Source organism: Branchiostoma floridae, chromosome 1 (assembly GCF_000003815.2).
Source record: "Branchiostoma floridae strain S238N-H82 chromosome 1, Bfl_VNyyK, whole genome shotgun sequence".
NCBI lineage: Eukaryota > Metazoa > Chordata > Leptocardii > Amphioxiformes > Branchiostomatidae > Branchiostoma > Branchiostoma floridae.
The window spans coordinates 29,399,318-29,417,447 of record NC_049979.1 but is presented as its reverse complement, the minus strand read 5'-3'; the positions used below and the strand labels follow the sequence as shown (position 1 = coordinate 29,417,447).

Below are 18,130 nucleotides of genomic sequence, written 5' to 3'. Positions count from 1 at the left end.
GTGTGTGGATGGTCTTCAGCCCCAGGGACAGGTCTGCATGTGGATGGTGTTCAGCACCAGGGACAGGTCTGTGTGTGGATGGTGTTCAGCACCAGGGACAGGTCTGCATGTGGATGGTGTTCAGCACCAGGGACAGGTCTGTGTGTGGATGGTGTTCAGCACCAGGGACAGGTCTGTGTGTGGATGGTGTTCAGCACCAGGGACAGGTCTGCATGTGGATGGTGTTCAGCACCAGGGACAGGTCTGTGTGTGGATGGTGTTCAGCACCAGGGACAGGTCTGTGTGTGGATGGTGTTCACCATCAGGGACAGGTCTGCATGTGGGTGGTGTTCAGCGTTTCAACCCTACTGTCAAAAGATAACACTATCTGGTAAAGATGACTTGTATGTATAATATCATCTTCTTCAGAATGAGAAACCCACCAAGCCAGTCAGCCTCTTTGCACAGCAGTTCTCTGCAGTGTCTCCAACAGTGTTTGGACTTCCAGAACAGAACCAGGAGGTAGCTACAGAAAAGATGGAGACAGACCAAGGCAATGCACAAACCATTATGTTTGGAGGTATGTTCTTAGAATTTTTGTACAGAAATAGTTATCCAAACCTTCCTTGTCTGAAAGTCTGTCATTCTTATCTATGAATTTGTTTTAGCTTTCTCTTCATTTTGCATATCAACGATTTTTACTTCAGCTCAAGATGAAGACAAAGGCTTGGATGTCCCTGTAGCTCAACTGGTAGCAGTTGAGCTCCTGGTTCTGATTAATTTGTAACTAAAGTAGGAGACTCCAGTTCAAATTCTGGGAAGGGTATCTCGGTTGGGGCTTCACTATATTTTGGAAAGGGCATAAAATGGGGGCCATGTCTTCAAGGAGGTGCCTCAAGTCAGGAGAAGAGCTACCAACCCCACCCTGTAAGAAAACCTATATGCCAGTAGTCAATTCAAGGTACATTTGTAAACCACAAGAACAACTGGTATCCTTTGATACACATTGTTTTACTTTGCAACATTTTAAAAGAACCAGAGGACCAGGGAGGAATAGACAATGTTACTCTCTAGTTCCTAACATTGTTACACCAGTTTTATAAGTTCTGTGCTACTATTACTAAGCAATATCATATATAAATAGAAAATGATTTCAGAGTTTAAGACTATAAGGAATGTCCATATTTTCCCTATGTGAACAACTGAAGACACCAGCACCATTGTGGAGGGATCGGGACTCTCCCACGATAGAAGAGCTGTAGAGACAGAAGTACATCAGATTCACCAGGAGAACGTAGCTCGCCTGTCCACCATGACAGAGGAACAGATTCAACAGGAGAGGGATAAACTACTGCAGACCCTCGGTAAGTCTAGTGTCCATAACACCTCTGTCACATTTGGCAAAAATCGATCGGACGACGATTCTGCGGCAATCGCCCGAGCCTCGCTTATAATAATAACTTCATCGCACAACAATTGTACAAGGTACAAAGTATGGCTTATATGTGACAGGGACGGGTTTCAGGTGAAAAATACGCGCAACCCTCTGTCAATCTTGAATATGGCCGACCTTCCATCGATACGCCCGAAGATCGTGGATAATATGACGGGTGTGAACAGTGCATAGCCCAGTTATTCTGCGACATGGGTCCAAGGTAGTGCACGGCAAAGATGTGACAAAACTGTTCATGGACAGAATTTCTTTTACCATCTAATTTATGAAGATTGGGGTAGCAGAAGAAACAAAACTCAGCTGGTCTTTTAGCTGAAGGGTATCCGTTGACCTCCCATACAGTTATTTTCCTTCAGGATATTTGCCTGGAAGATATTGTCGCTAGACTTAAAAGGGTGTGCCGCCTTCAAATGAAATCTGAAATAAAGTGGACCTTAGGTTGGCTTTGGTTCTTAGGGTCGCTTTCCTAACAGAAATTAGGAGACTATATTAGAGTCTACAACTATTTCATCATTCTGATGTTAGATCATAAATATCATATCTCTTGCCAGCTGTCAATCTCGAAAAAGTTGAATTAAACAAATTACATAAAAATTGCTTTCAAATTTTTGTCCCTTTCAGATCCCAGTCTCATCCAGTTTCTGGCTTCCAAGAAAAAGCACCAGTCAACAGGAGAGACACAACACACCAGTAATGAGAGCCCCCTGACTGCCCCTGTTGGTACTGCAGAGCAGGCACAAGTCCCTGCTGCAGGTGTGTCTGCTGTGTCCAGTCTGAGTGAGGAGGACAGACTCAGGAGTATGGTCAGTGAGCAGGACAACTCTGAGGATGTGTTACTAGCTGAGATGGACACAGGGGTTCCATTACAAGGTCAGTACACAGCCCTATAAGGGATGTCCCTGTAGCTCAACTGGTAGCAACCTCAGTTTAGATCCTGGTTCCAATTAGTTAGTAACTTGGTTCTAATCCTGGGTAGGGCATCTTGGTTGGGGCTGCAGCGCCTTTCGAAAGGGATGTAATATAGGGGTTCTAAGTTTGTGGAGGTATCTCTAACGAATGTTAAATGGAAAGGGCTAGGAAGCCCTACCTATTAAAATATACCCCGATACTCAAAACAGCAAGGAAAAGTACTAGTATTAGTACAATGCTAATCTTTCTTCAAACACAAAGATTTACAGTCGGATCAAATTTTCAACAACCTCTGTTGCCTTTTTCAGGATCAATACTGATGACCAATTACTTCAGAATGTAAACTCGCAAGAGTTGTGTCTTATAGTCCATCTAATCTCAGCAACATAGCCTAATCAACATAAAGGTTACTTATTCAATGTTTTAATTGTGCCATCAGAACAAGTGCCCATCCAGTCCTCCAAAGACTGGTTGAACATGGATGTAGTGGAGCATGAGAAGTTGGAGTGGATGAAGGACCTCCCTGCTGCTAAACCTGGGGACAACAAGGTACGACAAGGACTTATCATCAAAATGGCATTACTTGTCACTTATTTACGTTCTTCAAGATGTTTCAGGAATACATTTATTATGACCTTTGTCAAGAGTTATGTTTTCAATGTGTTTGTCTGTCAGTCTGTCTGTCTGTTTGTATTTGAGCAGCAGAATTCGAAAAGCCTTGAGTGGATCCTAATGATGTTTTATACATGAGGATCAAGAAAACCAAGGTCAAGTTTGATGATAGGCCCCCTAGTGCTTTTTTAAGGAACTGCAGCAAGACTTGTGGTTTTGGTATCTCATATTGTGTTTCAAGTGGTAGATAGCTCTCAGGGCAGAGAGTAAGTGCTGTAAGTTTGGGCCTCCTAGCACCTTTTTTTGGAACTGCAGGAACCAATTTGTTTTAAACTTTGTTTTCATAGATATCTCTGCAGGTAACATTAACCTTCTAAATCCTGTAACTTTACACTTAAACCTCTACAAGTTTAGTGAGTAAAGTAGCTCTTTGCAGAAGGAACGTTAACTGAAGATAACCTTATGTTATGTTCCTGTTATTTAGGGCAAGGTTGCCAGGTTTGACCTTGAAGGTCAGCTGATGTCCAGGGACAAGGACGTCCCCACCCACCTGGGTCTGCATCACCATGGAGATGAACCCGAGGTCAGTGAAGTTGTACAGTTAGCTGCCTGCCTTGTGAAGGTAGCAGAACACAGTATCTTTTCAATTGCTAATGGAGATTTACATGGTTAAAGACCCCAAAGGAAAGAGGTTCGATGTCTCAAAATTTACTGCATGGCACACAAGCAAGGTACAAAAATTGAAGTTGTGTGACTTCATCAGGGTACAGCTTACAACATATGTGGAAATGAGATTAAATTTACTGACTGGTTCTTGTTTTTAAATCTGCCACAACGTGTCACAGATAAATACTGTGTTCTGCAACCTTAACCTCCTCTGATCATAATGGTTTACTCTATCAAATGCCCATTCTAGCATAAAGTAACATAGGCAAAGGTCTTTGAGGCCGTAAGGGCAGTGGGTTGTTAAATCACTGTGTCTAAGTTACGGTATTGGAAGGCAGAGCCAAACCCTCTCCTTGTACTAACTTTTTTTGCCCCCAAACAAAAGTTGCATATCATAATAGCTCTTAAACAGTCAATTCATTAAAGTTGTTGGTAATACAATTTAAAGTTATCACAGTGAAGTTGTAACCTTATGTTCACATACATGTATGACAACTCTAAATCAATGTTTTCCCCAGGTGGCAGGTTACACCCTGGAGGAGCTGTTCATGTTGTCCCGCAGTCGGCTCCCCCAGCAGAGGGCACTGGCACTGCAGGTGCTGGCCAGGATTGTAGCCAGGGTAAGGCCTGTTTCATCATTTCCAAACATGATGTTTTTTCTGGCCAATCAAAACTCAGAACGGTTACTGTGACATAGGCTAAAACAGTTTATACACATTAAAAATTGCCATTACGTAATGCTGGTACAAGTAGATTAACCGGCAAGGCATCTGTCTTTGACGTGGCAGGACGGAGGTTCGTGTCCCACTTTTGACGTTTTTTTATCTATTCTTCTTTTTCTCTCTCTTAAGACATGTATCTTATACATACATTGCTTTCATATTGCGAACAGGGCATGCATGTTTGACGATTGGCTTTTTAAGTTTTTTTTTCCAATTATTTGTCCTTTTCCCTTCGAAGACATCCTGCATTTTCTTGAAATATGTGGCCTTTCTAGTTTTATGCTGTATTTCCCCCCAATTCCGGCAAGTCACCAACAAATCCGGGGGACCAAAACAAAATACAAGAAAACTCAAATAAAGTATACGTATCACTTCTCCACCAATCTTGAACACATTTTGCACTGGATGAAACTATTTATGGTGTTTTATTTATAATTTATGGTGTTTTTTTCTCTTGTATGTCTGCTTAATATGTTTACACCCAACACCAACCCCAGGCGAGGAATGGTGAGTTTGCCGTGGCGCTGAGTGGTCCCCTGTTACCCATGATGCTGGAGTCTGGGATGGTGTTTGTCGTACGCTTCAGTCTGGATGAAAACACCCCCAGTCTGGTGGCCACGGCCGTGGAAGCCTTGCACAGCCTGCTGGTCTTACCTGGGGACGAGGTAAGTCTGCAGAAGCATTGTAGGAGCTACAGTTGGTATAACACTAGTTTACCTTTATCCGCAGGGTACCCCATATTTGTTGTGTTTACCCACACGGTATTAAGGGATATCAAGTCGACGGAAGGCGGTTTCAAGTTGTAATATGTTCAAACTATTGTAGTTTGAAGCTATCGTACGTTGACTTGATATCCCTAAATACCTGTTTTTTTTAAAGCAACGGATATAGGTTACCCAGCGGATAAAGGTAAACTGGCATTAAACGATTGTGGTGAGGATGTGACATATCGACTTTTCACGACCTCTTTGTTAAAGCAATCTGTGGATCGGAGGTCAATAGAACTCATCCCAACAGGCAGTTGTGTAAGAAGGGAAAAAATGTCAAAATTTAAGTCTTGAGTCTCAAATATATACCAACACCACATGTTGCAGTTTACACTTGGATGTCTCTCACATACATGATTTGATAAAATGTTCCGTCAACTTTAACAGAAATAGAGTTTGGAATTTCACAAAGATCTCCAGAAAATCAGCAAAATGTTTTTGGGTGATTTAGATCATTTTTAAGCCTGCTAGTGGCTTGCAACAACCCTAGCCAGACAACAGAGCCACCATGGCCATGTTTGCTAGTGAGTTGGTTTGAAAATAGGCATGTCTAGTAAATGGTGTACCTTTACCTGATGCTTAGCAATATGTATGATATACATCATGTAAATGCACAACCTCTGACACTATGTGGTGGGACATTGTTTGATCCAACTTCCTTTTCTCCCCAGTTGTGTGCAGACCATGTGTACAGTTGGTACCGAGGGAGTGAGTTCCCTGCCCTGTGTTCTATGAGAAATCCTGAGGAGGAGGGGGAGGAGAAGGGTCGGGAGAAGACTGACCAAGAGCTGGCCAAGGAGGACGTCATCAAGGTACGTCCATCTACCTTCTCCTTCCATGTTAGGAAGTTGGTGAATTTCAGACTAGCAAACTTTTAAAAGATTGTGAACAGTTGTCATACAACAATAAGTTCTCAATTACTTTCTCATCATCGTCATCGCGGGTTGCTTGCCTGAACCAAGTCCAGCCTCTCCTTCCAGACTTTCTAAGAGGATTGGAAGAGGCTGTATACTTAAGAACACGTCAAAAATCTTTCAACTGAGACGGGGGCTGCTACAGGCACCTTTGACTTGTGGCTGATTTCAGGTCACATGACAAGGGCTTTGGTCATTTTAACTTGACAAGGATTAAGGGACTGGTTGAAAGCTTTACTTTGTGTACAGAAATTGCTTATAGAGCCTTAAAGTTACAGTACAGTTATTCGAATCAGTCCTCACTTTCTGGAACCGTAAGCATGACGACATATAAGGAGTGAAGGTAGCAGTCTACATCAGGGCTCTGTGAACCGTTACGGTGGTAGATTCTGTCTGTCTGCCACCTTTGATTCACTCCTGATGTCACTCTTCCAGTTTCCAGAAAGTTAGCACAGTGAATCAGACATTCGACGGAGGTTGTTTTACTGTGAGATTGACTAAAAATTTGTGGTTTCCTCTGCGTTAAATCAAAGCTCAAATTTTGCAACCATCACCTGATGTGTTTTTCCCAGGGTCTCCTGCGGATGACGTTACTGCCCAGACTACGTTACATCCTGGAGGTGCTGAGACCAGACGGCCCTGTGGTCATCCACATTGTAGAGATCCTCATCCGGGTGGCCAGGCATTCTCTACAGGCCGCCTACCAGGTCTGGCTGGGTTTATCTTTTATCTATTTTCTTTTTATTTATCTATTCAGTTTTACCACATTTGTGGAAGGGTTGGCATAACAGGTGACTATCACTGTGACAGTCTTTCCTAGATGTCAACCCTGAGACCAGACTGCAAGGTTTGATCCACTCACACCGGGAAGTACCCCTACTCTTTTTGATAGGTGTTGCAGGATGTTTTGACCTTTGACCGTCAGGTGGTCCTACTCAGGATGGTACTTCGGGTGATACATGTACATGTATAGATATATACACCAGCAGTATTATTCCAGTTGGAGGATCAACACTGATAGATGTGTATCATTTGGTCAGTTTGGTATTGCATCTTTGTATGCTAAGCTGCTTAACTCCAAAGAAAGCCACAATATACAATATATGTAAGTAGTAAATTGACTGTTATGTTTCTTCTTAACAGGTCCTTCGCTGTCCCCACTTAATGGAAACAGTTTTTACAGAATTTCTGCCACTATCTTGGGCAGACAAAGGTAAGGAAAATGTATTTTTTATCTACTAGTTTCTCCATTCTCTTATATCACATTTCAAAGATATGCTTAAGATAAATGAAGAAGGGTGACATCTGTTACCTGGTGTTAGTCTCCTTTGCAGATTTGATGAAGTGCCATGTCAAATGTCCATGTTGTTTTACAGTGTCAAGTGCAGACAAGTCAGAGGCGCACGGCCGTCCCCTCCCACAGGCCATGAAGCTGATGAGGGTGTTGTGTACGGCAGGGAGGAACATCACTGCAATCCTGGTTTGTAACAGAGACATAATATTATGCTTCTATTGTTAACCACTCTTCTCTGTGTGTGAAAGTGAAATTAATCCAGTTTAGTTCACTAAAGAGCTATTCGTTCACTGATCGTAACAGAGAGGAAAGGCACTATATGTACAGTTTTTACAGGTTCATTGTACTGGGGATATACCCCTAGGTGGACTGTAACATTATCCTCTGGACCTGAATTTGCTGTACTGGTACCCACTGCTAGTGGTGACCAACGTTTGGCTTCATTAGACTCAAAAGATTTTTTTTTACTTCAGATTTCCAAGCATTCCCTGATGGAAAGAATAATGAGATATACTGCAGAGCACCCAAGGTAAGGTCTACCTTGTAAGGACTTCGTAACTCATACATCGATGCAAAGCATATTCAAGCACCTGGATAAAGTTTGAAAATGTTCAATGGACAATTTCTTTAATTGCGCTAGGCCAAAACGTTCTTGCATGGACAACTGTTATTGCTAATAGACAATGTGGCAGATAATGATCATACTTCTGTTCGCAGTGATCTTGAGTTAGACCAGCTGGAGGCCTACAGTCTGGCTGTGGAATCCCTGCGTACCTGGGCAACGTGTGCTGTCTATGGGCTGGGCTGTGAGGCTTTTAGGTACGTCATGTCAACATGTCAGTCAGATTTAATTGTTGACTTTCACTTCATATTTTTACCAAAGTCGAGATGCGTACTACATGTATGTGAGGTTATTGCTCAGATGTATGGGAAGAATGGAAAGAATGGAAAGTATCAAAAGTATCAAAGGACCTCAAACCAGATCCAGGAACCCATAGCCAGTAATTCACAAAGCAAAAATGAGCATTTTTACAACTAAGTGAGGACAAGATAAAGAAGTCCTTGGTTTATGCAAAATAACCCAGGGAAGAGAGAAGAAAACCTTGATGAATTTGAATTTATGTGGTGTGAAGATACAAATGTTCAAGATACAAATGTAGTTGGAGAAGGGCTGCATACTTTACTGGGTATTTGTGTTTTCCCATTTTTTTATGTCTACCCAACATACTTAGCCTGTTAGCTTGTGTCTACCCAATCTCTCGCTGGCTGGGGTTAATGACCCCCACAGTGGCAACTGTAAGGCCGGACGCTAGGAACGAAATTTAGTTAGGCCATCGACATACTTAAATCAAGAAATTGTGGTAATTAAATTTTGCACTGTTAAAGGTATACTACGTAATTTTTTTTAATCGCCACCCAGAACTAGACCCTCCTGGCTGTAAACAACAACTTCCAGGCCTCCAGTAGGCATCGTATGGGGTGGGGTAATCAGCACATGGAGGTCCATGTAGGAAGATCACAGTTTGTAGACATGTTTGTATTATGCACTGATGTTGCAACTTCTCTCACTGAGCCTTGGTATTCAATGTTAAACCGGGCTGAAGTTAGCAGCCCATTTAGCAGCCGATTTTAGCAGCCGATTTTAGCAGCCGATTTTGACCTAGAGGAAAGGTAGCATCCGATTCGACTACAAGTATTTTTATTTTTTTTTACGATTTAGCCCAATTGAACACATTTTTCAACGTTAGCGTTGACAAAAGTTATAAAATAGTATTTTTCCAACAATTTGAGTTTGTTATCGTTAAGTTGCAATTCTTAGTTTAGCAAATAACAGCAAAATTAAAAAAACTCCAGCAGCGACACCTACCGGAGTGAGTGTACTTACGTAAAATCGGCTGGCGGCTTGTAGAGCGATATGCTACTTATCTAAACGTGGCCCGTGAACTTGTGAGGGCAATTTAGATAGATTATACCCTAACGTATTCAATACAAGTATCAAATCTTACGGGCCGGGTTTAATTAATGAACTAGAGTGGAACTAACTGATAGGAAATACGCAAGCAAGGGTGGGGGGTGGGGCATAAAATCGGCTGCTAAACTGCTTGTAGAGCAATCTGCTGCTTATCTAAACGTTGCCCGTGAACTTGTAAGTGCAATTTAGATAGCTTATACCCTAACGTATTCAATACAAGTGTCAGATCTCACGGGCCGGATTTAATTAATGAACAAGGGGGGAGCTAACTGATAGGAAATACGTAACCAAGGGGGGGGGGGGGGGGCGTAAAATCGGCTGCTAAACTGCTTGTATTGCAATCTGCCGCTTATCTAACGTTGTCCGTAAACTTGTAAGTGCAATTTATATAGCTTATACCCTAACGTATTCTATACAAGAATCGAAACTTGCGGGCCGGATTTGATCAATGAACTAATTGAGTTGAAGCAGTTTCTACACTGAGCCAAGAGAGCGCAAAAATCTGCTGCTAAATGGCTTGTAGAGCAATCTACTGCTTATCTAAACGTTGCCCGTGAACTTGTAAGTGCAATTTAGATAGCTTATACCCTAACATATTCAATACAAGTATCAAATCTTACGGGCCGGATTTAATTAATAGACTAGAAGGGAACTAACTGATAGGACATACGCAAGCAGAGGGGGGGGGGCGTAAAATAACAGCAAAATTAAAAAAAAAAACTCCAGCAGCGACACCTACCGGAGTGAGTGTACTTACGTAAAATCGGCTGCTATACGGCTTGTAGAGCGATATGCTACTTATCTAAACGTGGCCCGTGAACTTGTAAGTGTAATTTAGATAGCTTATACCCTAACGTACTCAATACAAGTATCGAAACTTACGGGCCGGATTTGATTAATGAACTAATTGAGTTGAAGCAGTAATTCTACACTGAGCCAAGAGAGCGCAAAATCGGCTGCTAAACTGCTTGTAGAGCAATCTGCTACTTATCTAAACGTTGCCCGTGAACTTATAAGTGCTATTTGGATAGCTTATACCCTAACGTATTCAATACAAGTATCAAATCTTACGGGCCGGATTTAATTAATGAGCTAGAGGGGAACTAACTGATAGGATATACGCAAGCATGGGGAGAGGGGGGGCATTAAATCGGCTGCTAAACTGCTTGTAGAGCAATCTACTGCTTATCTAAACGTTGCCCGTGAACTTGTAAGTGCAATTTAGATAGCTTATACCCTAACATATTCAATACAAGTATCAAATCCTACGGGCCGGATTTTATTAAAGAACTAGAGGGGAACTAACTGATAGGACATATGCAAGCAAGGGGGGGGGGGGGGATCGGCTGCTACACTGCTTGTAGAGCAATCTGCCGCTTATCTAAACGTTGCCCGTGAACTTGTAAGTGCAATTTAGATAGCTTATACCCTAACGTATTCAATACAAGTATCGAAACTTACGGGCCGGATTTAATCAATGAACTAGAGCGATCTAATTGATAAGAAATCGGCAAGCTAGGGGGCGCTAAAATCGGCTGCTATACGGCTTGTAGAGCAATCTGCTACTTATCTAAACGCGGCCCGTGAACTTGTAAGTGCAATTTAGAGAGCTTATACCCTAACGTACTCAATACAAGTATCGAAACTTACGGGCCGGATTTAATTAATGAACTAATTGAGTTGAAGCAGTTTCTACACTGAGCCAAGAGAGCGCAAAAATCGGCTTCTAAACTGCTTGTAGAGCAATCTACTGATTATCTAAACGTTGCCCGTGAACTTGTAAGTGCATTTAGATAGCTTATACCCTAACGTATTCAATACAAGTATCGAAACTTACGGGCCGGATTTAATGAATAGACTAGAGGGGAACTAGCTAAGCAGTTTAGCATGCGCTCACTTAGCTCATTGTAGAAACTGCTTTAACTGAAATAGTTACCCTCTAGTTCATTAATTAAATCCGGCCCGTAAGATATGATACTTGTATTGAATACGTTATAGTATAAACTATCTAAATTGCACTTACAAGTTCACGGGCCACGTTTAGATAAGCAGCAGATTGCTCTACAAGCAGTTTAGCAGCCGATTTTATGCCCCCCCCCCCCTTGCTTGCGTATGTCCTATCAGTTAGTTCCCCTCTAGTTCATTGATTAAATCCGGCCCGTGAGATTTGATACTTGTATTGAATACGTTCAGGTATAAGCTATCTAAATTGCACTTACAAGTTCACGGGCAACGTTTAGATAAGTAGCAGATTGCTCTACAAGCAGTTTAGCAGCCGATTTTTGCGCTCCCTTGGCTCAGTGTAGAAACTGCTTCAACTCAATTAGTTCATTAATTAAATCCGGCCCGTAAGATTTGATACTTGTATCGAATGTGTTAGGATATAAACTACCTAAATTCGTCTTCAAAGTTCACGGGCCACGTTTAGATAAGTAGCAGATTGCTCTACAAGCCGTATAGCAGCCGATTTTAGCGCCCCCTATGCTTGCCGATTTCTTATCAATTAGATCGCTCTAGTTCATTAATTAAATCCGGCCCGTAAGATTTGATACTTTTATTGAATACGTTAGGGTATAAGCTACCTAAATTCGTCTGCAAAGATCTCGGGCCACGTTTAGATAAGTAGCAGATTGCTCTTCAAGCCGTATAGCAGCCGATTTTAGCGCCCCCTATGCTTGCCGATTTCTTATCAATTAGATCGCTCTAGTTCATTAATTAAATCCGGCCCGTAAGATTTGATACTTGTATTAAATACGTTAGAGTATAAGCTATCTTAATTGCACTTACAAGTTCACGGGCAACGTTTAAATAATCAGTAGATTGCTCTAAGAGCAGTTTAGCAGCCGATTTTATGCCCCCGCCCCTGCTTCCGTATTTCCTATCAGTTAGTTTCCCTCTAGTTCATTAATTAAATGCGGCCCGTAAGATTTGATACTTGTATTGAATACGTTAGGGTATAAGCTATCCAAATTGCACTTACAAGTTCACGGGCAACGTTTAGATAAGTAGCAGATTGCTCTACAAGCAGTTTAGCAGCCGATTTTGCGCTCCCTTGGCTCAGTGTAGAAACTGCTTCAACTCAATTAGTTCATTAATTAAATCCGGCCCGTAAATTTCGATACTTGTATTGAATACGTAAGGGTATAAGCTATCTAAATTACACTTACAAGTTCACGGGCCACGTTTAGATAAGTAGCATATCGCTCTACAAGCCGTATAGCAGCCGATTTTACGTAAGTACACTCACTCCGGTAGGTGTCGCTGCTGGAGTTTTTTTTTTAATTTTGCTGTTATTTGCTAAACTGAGAATTGCGACTTAACGATAACAAACTCAAATTGTTGGAAAAATACTATTTTATAACAATTGTCAACGCTAACGTTGAAAAATGTGTTCAATTGGGCTAAATCGCAAAAAAAAAATAAAAATATATGTAGTCGAATCGGATGCTACCTTTCCTCTAAGTCAAAATCGGCTGCTAAAATCGGCTGCTAAAATCGGCTGCTAAATGGGCTGCTAACTTCAGCCCGGTGGGTAAAGTGTAGATTTAGCTTACTATGTAAAGAAATGGCAGGAAAATCTATTGTCCAAATATTAGGTAGTATAGCTTTAAATGCATTCTATTCCATGCCCCCCCCCCCCCCAACACCCCCCTAGGGAACTGTACCCGGTGGTTGTGCAGACCCTACAGAGACTGTTTGGTACCCTGTCCTGTGTGGGGAGCCGTGCTGACCCACAAGCCTTCCAGGCTGCAGGACTCTTCAGCCTGATAGAGGGCGCCACCCACACTGCTGGGGTAGCCACAGAACTATCAGCAAGGTATGGCTAATGTATACTTTAAACTTCTACCTACTAGATCTACAAAATGTATGCAACATCATCAGCAACAAGCTTTCTAGTCTTCAGATTTTGACATCATTGTCTCAGTCTGAACTGAACAGTAATAGATTTAAGACTAAGGAAAGAAATGTCGTGTTTTCGGTTACACTTACAGTCCTAAAAAATAGGGTTAGTAAGTAGAGATTCTCTCTTTTTTTTAGTTCTTTTTTATAATACTACTGAAGTGAATGTAAAAGAAAAACAAATGAATTCACCTTAATTTTACTGTTATTGTTACATGTCTGTGACCTTACAGTACCAGTATAGTGTAATTAACAATTGTTTTTTTGGCATGTACTATTGAATATGGGCAGCGTACTTGCACGCGTTGGTACATTCAGTTAGATCTTAATATTTTTACTGTAACTTGTAGATTGGCTAATGTTGGAGAGAGAGAAGGTAACCATGACAACCTGCCTGCCCCGCCCATCAACTGGAGCCATGTGATTGGCCTGCTGCCTGCAGTACAGCTGTGTGTGAAGAAATGGGTAACACAGGCTGTCTCTCACACAGGGGAACCACAGGTAATTATACTGATAATTACAGCTGTGTGTGAAGAAGTGGGTAACACAGGCAGTCTCTCACACAGGGGAGCCACAGGTAAGCTGGGCTGTATGTAGTGGGTAACACAGGCTGTCTCTCATACAGGGGAACCACAGGTAAGCTTGTATGGCTGTATGGTGTGGGTAACACAGGCTGTCTCTCACACAGGGGAACCACAGGTAATTATAATGATAACTACAGCTGTGTGTGAAGAAGTGGGTAATACCTGTCAGGCTGTTTCTCACACAGGGGAACCACAGGTAATTATAATGATAATTACAGCTGTGTGTGAAGAAGTGGATAACACAGGCTGTATCTCACACAGGGGAACCACAGGTAATTATAATGATAATTACAGCTGTGTGTGAAGAAGTGGATAACACAGGCTGTATCTCACACAGGGGAACCACAGGTAATTATAATGATAATTACAGCTGTGTGTGAAGAAGTGGATAACACAGGCTGTCTCTCACACAGGGGAACCACAGGTAATTATAATGATAATTACAGCTGTGTGTGAAGAAATGGGTAACACAGGCTGTCTCTCACACAGGGGAACCACAGGTAATTATAATGATAATTACAGCTGTGTGTGAAGAAATGGGTAACACAGGCTGTCTCTCACACAGGGGAACCACAGGTAATTATACTGAGAAACGTAGAATACAACACGGTGTATTCCGTATCACCTGAGGTGCCAGCCCGACCGTGTGATCCGACCCGCGGGAAGGCTGGGACCAAGGATGATGCAAAATACACCGTGTTGTATTTTATTTATGTCTGAATCAGGTATTCGAACTTTCGATGGCGCCGCACTCGGCCCGCTCGAAACAGTTCAATTTATTCAAATGGAGCCCGTGTGATACACCTTTCGAACCTGTGCGATACGGAAGTTATTGCCTGGTCCGGAACACCCGTATCGAACGTTTTCGCGTCACAGGTATGACATAATTACTGGTATATAAGTAATGCTAGTTCACTTTGGAAGAAACACATGGAACGTGCCAACCTCAACCTTTTTTTGTGTGGTGATGAACCTCACATTGTGTATCCCCTGTTTAATACTGTTGTTCGCGATAGTCCCATATGCAAATGATGTTCTTAATATGCATTTCAGTTTTCTCTTAGATGCCTCTTAGACTTTTAGTTTTGTTTTTGAGTGTTTTAGGGCAAGGCAAATATCTGAGACAATACTTATCATTTCACATATTGTTTGTATCTTATCAGGAAGTAAACTCTTCACTTGTTGCAAGCTGTCTGCATTACCTGGCCTCCTACCTGTGCAAGCTGGTACTGCAGGTAAGAAACAGACTGGTGGACACAATGACCAGGTCCTTGGGTCTTTTATCTACTTGTGTCTTTGCAGAATAAGATCTTTTTTTTGAAACACTGTTTTGCTATCCTGTACAGAGCACTGTGATGCAAAGGCTCAAGAACCCTGTCTGTTATTTTTTATGACATAAAGGTCTGTGTAGATAAATTACCCCTGAACAGTTCACCTTGATTTAAAATAGTTTTAGTGCTACATGCATGTAAGAGTAGTATCATATCTACTCTCCAAGCAAAGGTTTAGCTCAGGCTTGGTTTTTGATGTATTTTTTAGGAGTTTTTGTTGGGCAAATGGATGTAAAGAAATCAAGATAAAATAGAAAGCCTGACAAAATTGCCTAAAACATGTAAAAAACAGCTGTAACACTAAAAGTATGTCTCCTTAATCTTGACCAATTTGTAAGGACAATCTTGTCTGTGTGTTCTGCAGCCTTCCCATGATGCAGTGGGGACCCTGCAGTACCTGGAGGAGCTGATGTCCGAGGTTCTGCTGCCACTCATCAACTCTGCTTACTTCATAACACAGCTGCAGAAAATCAGGTGCGTGCAGCTGCTGCAGGTGTTATGTATGGCTTTGTTATTAATTTTGGCATAGATTGACAGTGGGATGTCCCTGTAGCTCAAATGGTAGCAGCCTCATAGTTGAGCTCCTGGTTCCAATTGGTAACCGGGAGACCCCGGTTTGAGTTCTGGTGTCAGGGCATCTCCATAAGGGCTACACTGTCCTTTGGAAGGGACATAGAATGGGGGTCCAGTGTTTTAGGAGGTGCCTCGTCAAAGAGGAAGGGCTACCAACCACTCTCTGTAAAAGTTACCTTGGTACAGAAACAGCAAGGAAACTTAACATGAAAGTTTGTCTGAGATGGGAAATTGCATAATGAGAAAAATAAACTGTTCTCCAAGTCGCTATCAATTGGCATAGAAGCTTGCATGTAGATTCTGCCACTTTAGAATTCAGTAGTTCCATTGTAGCAGATCCAGTATTGCTGAGGTCCACACCTTAAGTGGGTAGCTAAATCTTTGATACAACACCAGGCTTGCTGATTGGCTGCAGAATCCTCCTGAGGATATTGATTCAGGGCTGGTCATTGGCTGTGTATCTTATTACCTCATAGACATATACAGCCATTTTCTTTCAGAGCTCTGTACTTGAAGCATCAATATTCTCATCACTGTCTGTTTCTCTCTTTACAGGACATTTTCCCCGACCTGCCAGCACTGTGGCACAGCTGGTCCCAGACAGGACAGCCCGGCGCTGCCCGACCTGGGGTGCAGGAAGGCTGTCAGCGGACAGCAGCCGTGGCTGTGTGTACACGAACACTCCCCGTACAGCATGGTGACAGCAGTGTACAGACTAGCTGTACAGGCTGTCAGCTTACACAAGGGGCTGGCCGACAAGGTGGGCTTCTCTGTCTGCAGTACTCTACTTTGTGTGAATGTACTCTTGTGTGTAGTCAATCTGTATTTGACTTTTTCTGCAGATCTTGGTTTAATAAGGCCAAGTAGATTCAATTTTGGATGACATATGGACTCGCATCAATTTTCAGCTGACCTGTTTTCCAGCAAAGTTTTTAACCATTCCTTAAATATAAATTTACATTAAGCAGCTGCAAAATGAACAAAAATTTTGGAAACTCACTCAAAATGGATTACATATGTTGGTGAATGCTAAAGTAAATTCCAAAGTCAAAGAAGAAGATGCAAAGATGAACAATCTATTTTTCAGTATACTTTGTGATTTAAGTCTTTATTCAGCCTTCCTGACCAATTGTCATACTGAAAGCAATTTTTCTTTTAGACAAACAGATTTTTTCTTTGTATGCTCGTATCCAAAGGATGTCATATATAGTCTCGCATCAACATATGGTCTAAGCAAAAATTTAATGTTTTACTTTTGTTTTACAGCTCTCCTCCCTGGTGACACAGCAGCACGTTGTGGCCTTCTTGTCCAGCTGGCAGTCACAGTCAGACAGCGCCTCCTACTGGCTGAGGTTTGAACACCACCTGCTGTACCACATGGTCAAGCTATTCACACAACTGGTACTTCCTCTATTCTTATTTAAAAAATACAGAAACGGCTGCATGTTCCTGTTACATCTTTACTTGGTCCACAATTTTAGGGCTTAAGACAAGATCTTTAGTGCAGATTTAGAGCAAAGTGCAACTATGAAGAAAAGAAGGGAAAAGATGAAAAGAGCACATTCAAAGTTACGACAGACACATACTCAATGGGAAAAGTCTTAGAGGGTATGCATGGAGGGAACTTGGCAACGTTTATGGTAAATTTAGGAGAACTGGCAAAATTATGCTTACTTAATGAGGCCTAGGTCATAATCTATGTACCTGATGCTGCACGACTGCTGCCTACCCCTGCGTCAAGGACTCCAGCAGCAGTATAATCAAACAACGGATAACAACAACAACAACAACAACTGATGAGAACTTAGTACATGCTACTTAGATGGTGGCTGGACATGCCTGATAGTGCAGATTCTTGTCTATGTTGACTATGTAACACAATGTCATGTTACATGTCAGCCTGTTAGGTGCCTACATTGTAGTGTCCACTTTGAAGTGTCCTTTTGCAATTCAAATAAAGTCACATTTCTTCTTCTCCAGGTTCCCTCAGTCCCCTCATGTCATCCCCACACAGTCCTGTATCACCAGTCCGCACTGACACTCCTCAGGAGACTGTTACCAGGAGACGAGCACTACATCCACGACCTCATGTCTACTGTCATCTTCCAGCCAAGCTTCTTCTTGTAAGCAGGATGTGAAACTTCAGTGTTACAGTAATCATGTCCCAAATCATATCCAGTTACTTGAGTTTTTTGGCATATCTTATTACCTGGATGTCTCACCTTTATCAACGTATTTCTGTAATGAATGAATTTGAATCACACAAACTGCTTTTGTTAAGGGGGATTTTGATCACAAACTATCTATGTCATTGCACACGTCTGTGAATAATCAAATGTGTCGAACTACTCATACATACCCCAAACTTGTCTGGCAAGTTTTCGCTTTTGTGAATTGTAGTTTTCCACAGAGTAATGAAATGTTTTTATTTAAAGCATTGATGAAATCCTCAGC

The 18,130-nt window shown here is 41.9% G+C and overlaps 1 protein-coding gene across 1 annotated transcript; it reads left to right on the top strand.

The window, feature by feature from the left end:
* Positions 1–369: 369 nt before the first annotated feature.
* LOC118421486 (RNA polymerase II-associated protein 1-like) lies at positions 370–17,824 on the top strand. The gene is made up of 21 exons (XM_035828834.1): positions 370–559; positions 1,188–1,343; positions 2,054–2,302; positions 2,781–2,890; positions 3,438–3,536; positions 4,138–4,239; positions 4,839–5,025; positions 5,319–5,335; positions 5,780–5,920; positions 6,595–6,729; positions 7,166–7,235; positions 7,399–7,502; positions 7,790–7,845; positions 8,034–8,135; positions 12,944–13,105; positions 13,539–13,689; positions 14,936–15,007; positions 15,468–15,577; positions 16,232–16,436; positions 16,943–17,077; positions 17,657–17,824. Exons 1-21 carry the CDS (start codon positions 517–519, stop codon positions 17,801–17,803), a joined length of 2,553 nt encoding a protein of 850 aa, XP_035684727.1. The 5' UTR covers positions 370–516; the 3' UTR covers positions 17,804–17,824.
* Positions 17,825–18,130: the final 306 nt, after the last annotated feature.

What these genes read in the sequence shown, in the direction of transcription:
- LOC118421486 (XM_035828834.1), top strand. Translation starts at nt 517, where the DNA reads ATGGAGACAGACCAAGGCAATGCACAAACCATTATGTTTGGAG. An exon ending in CTGGGCTGTGAGGCTTTTAG is followed by an intron (nt 8,136 to 12,943) that starts GTACGTCATGTC and finishes ACACCCCCCTAG; the next exon opens with GGAACTGTACCCGGTGGTTG. An exon ending in TCAAGCTATTCACACAACTG is followed by an intron (nt 17,078 to 17,656) that starts GTACTTCCTCTA and finishes CTTCTTCTCCAG; the next exon opens with GTTCCCTCAGTCCCCTCATG.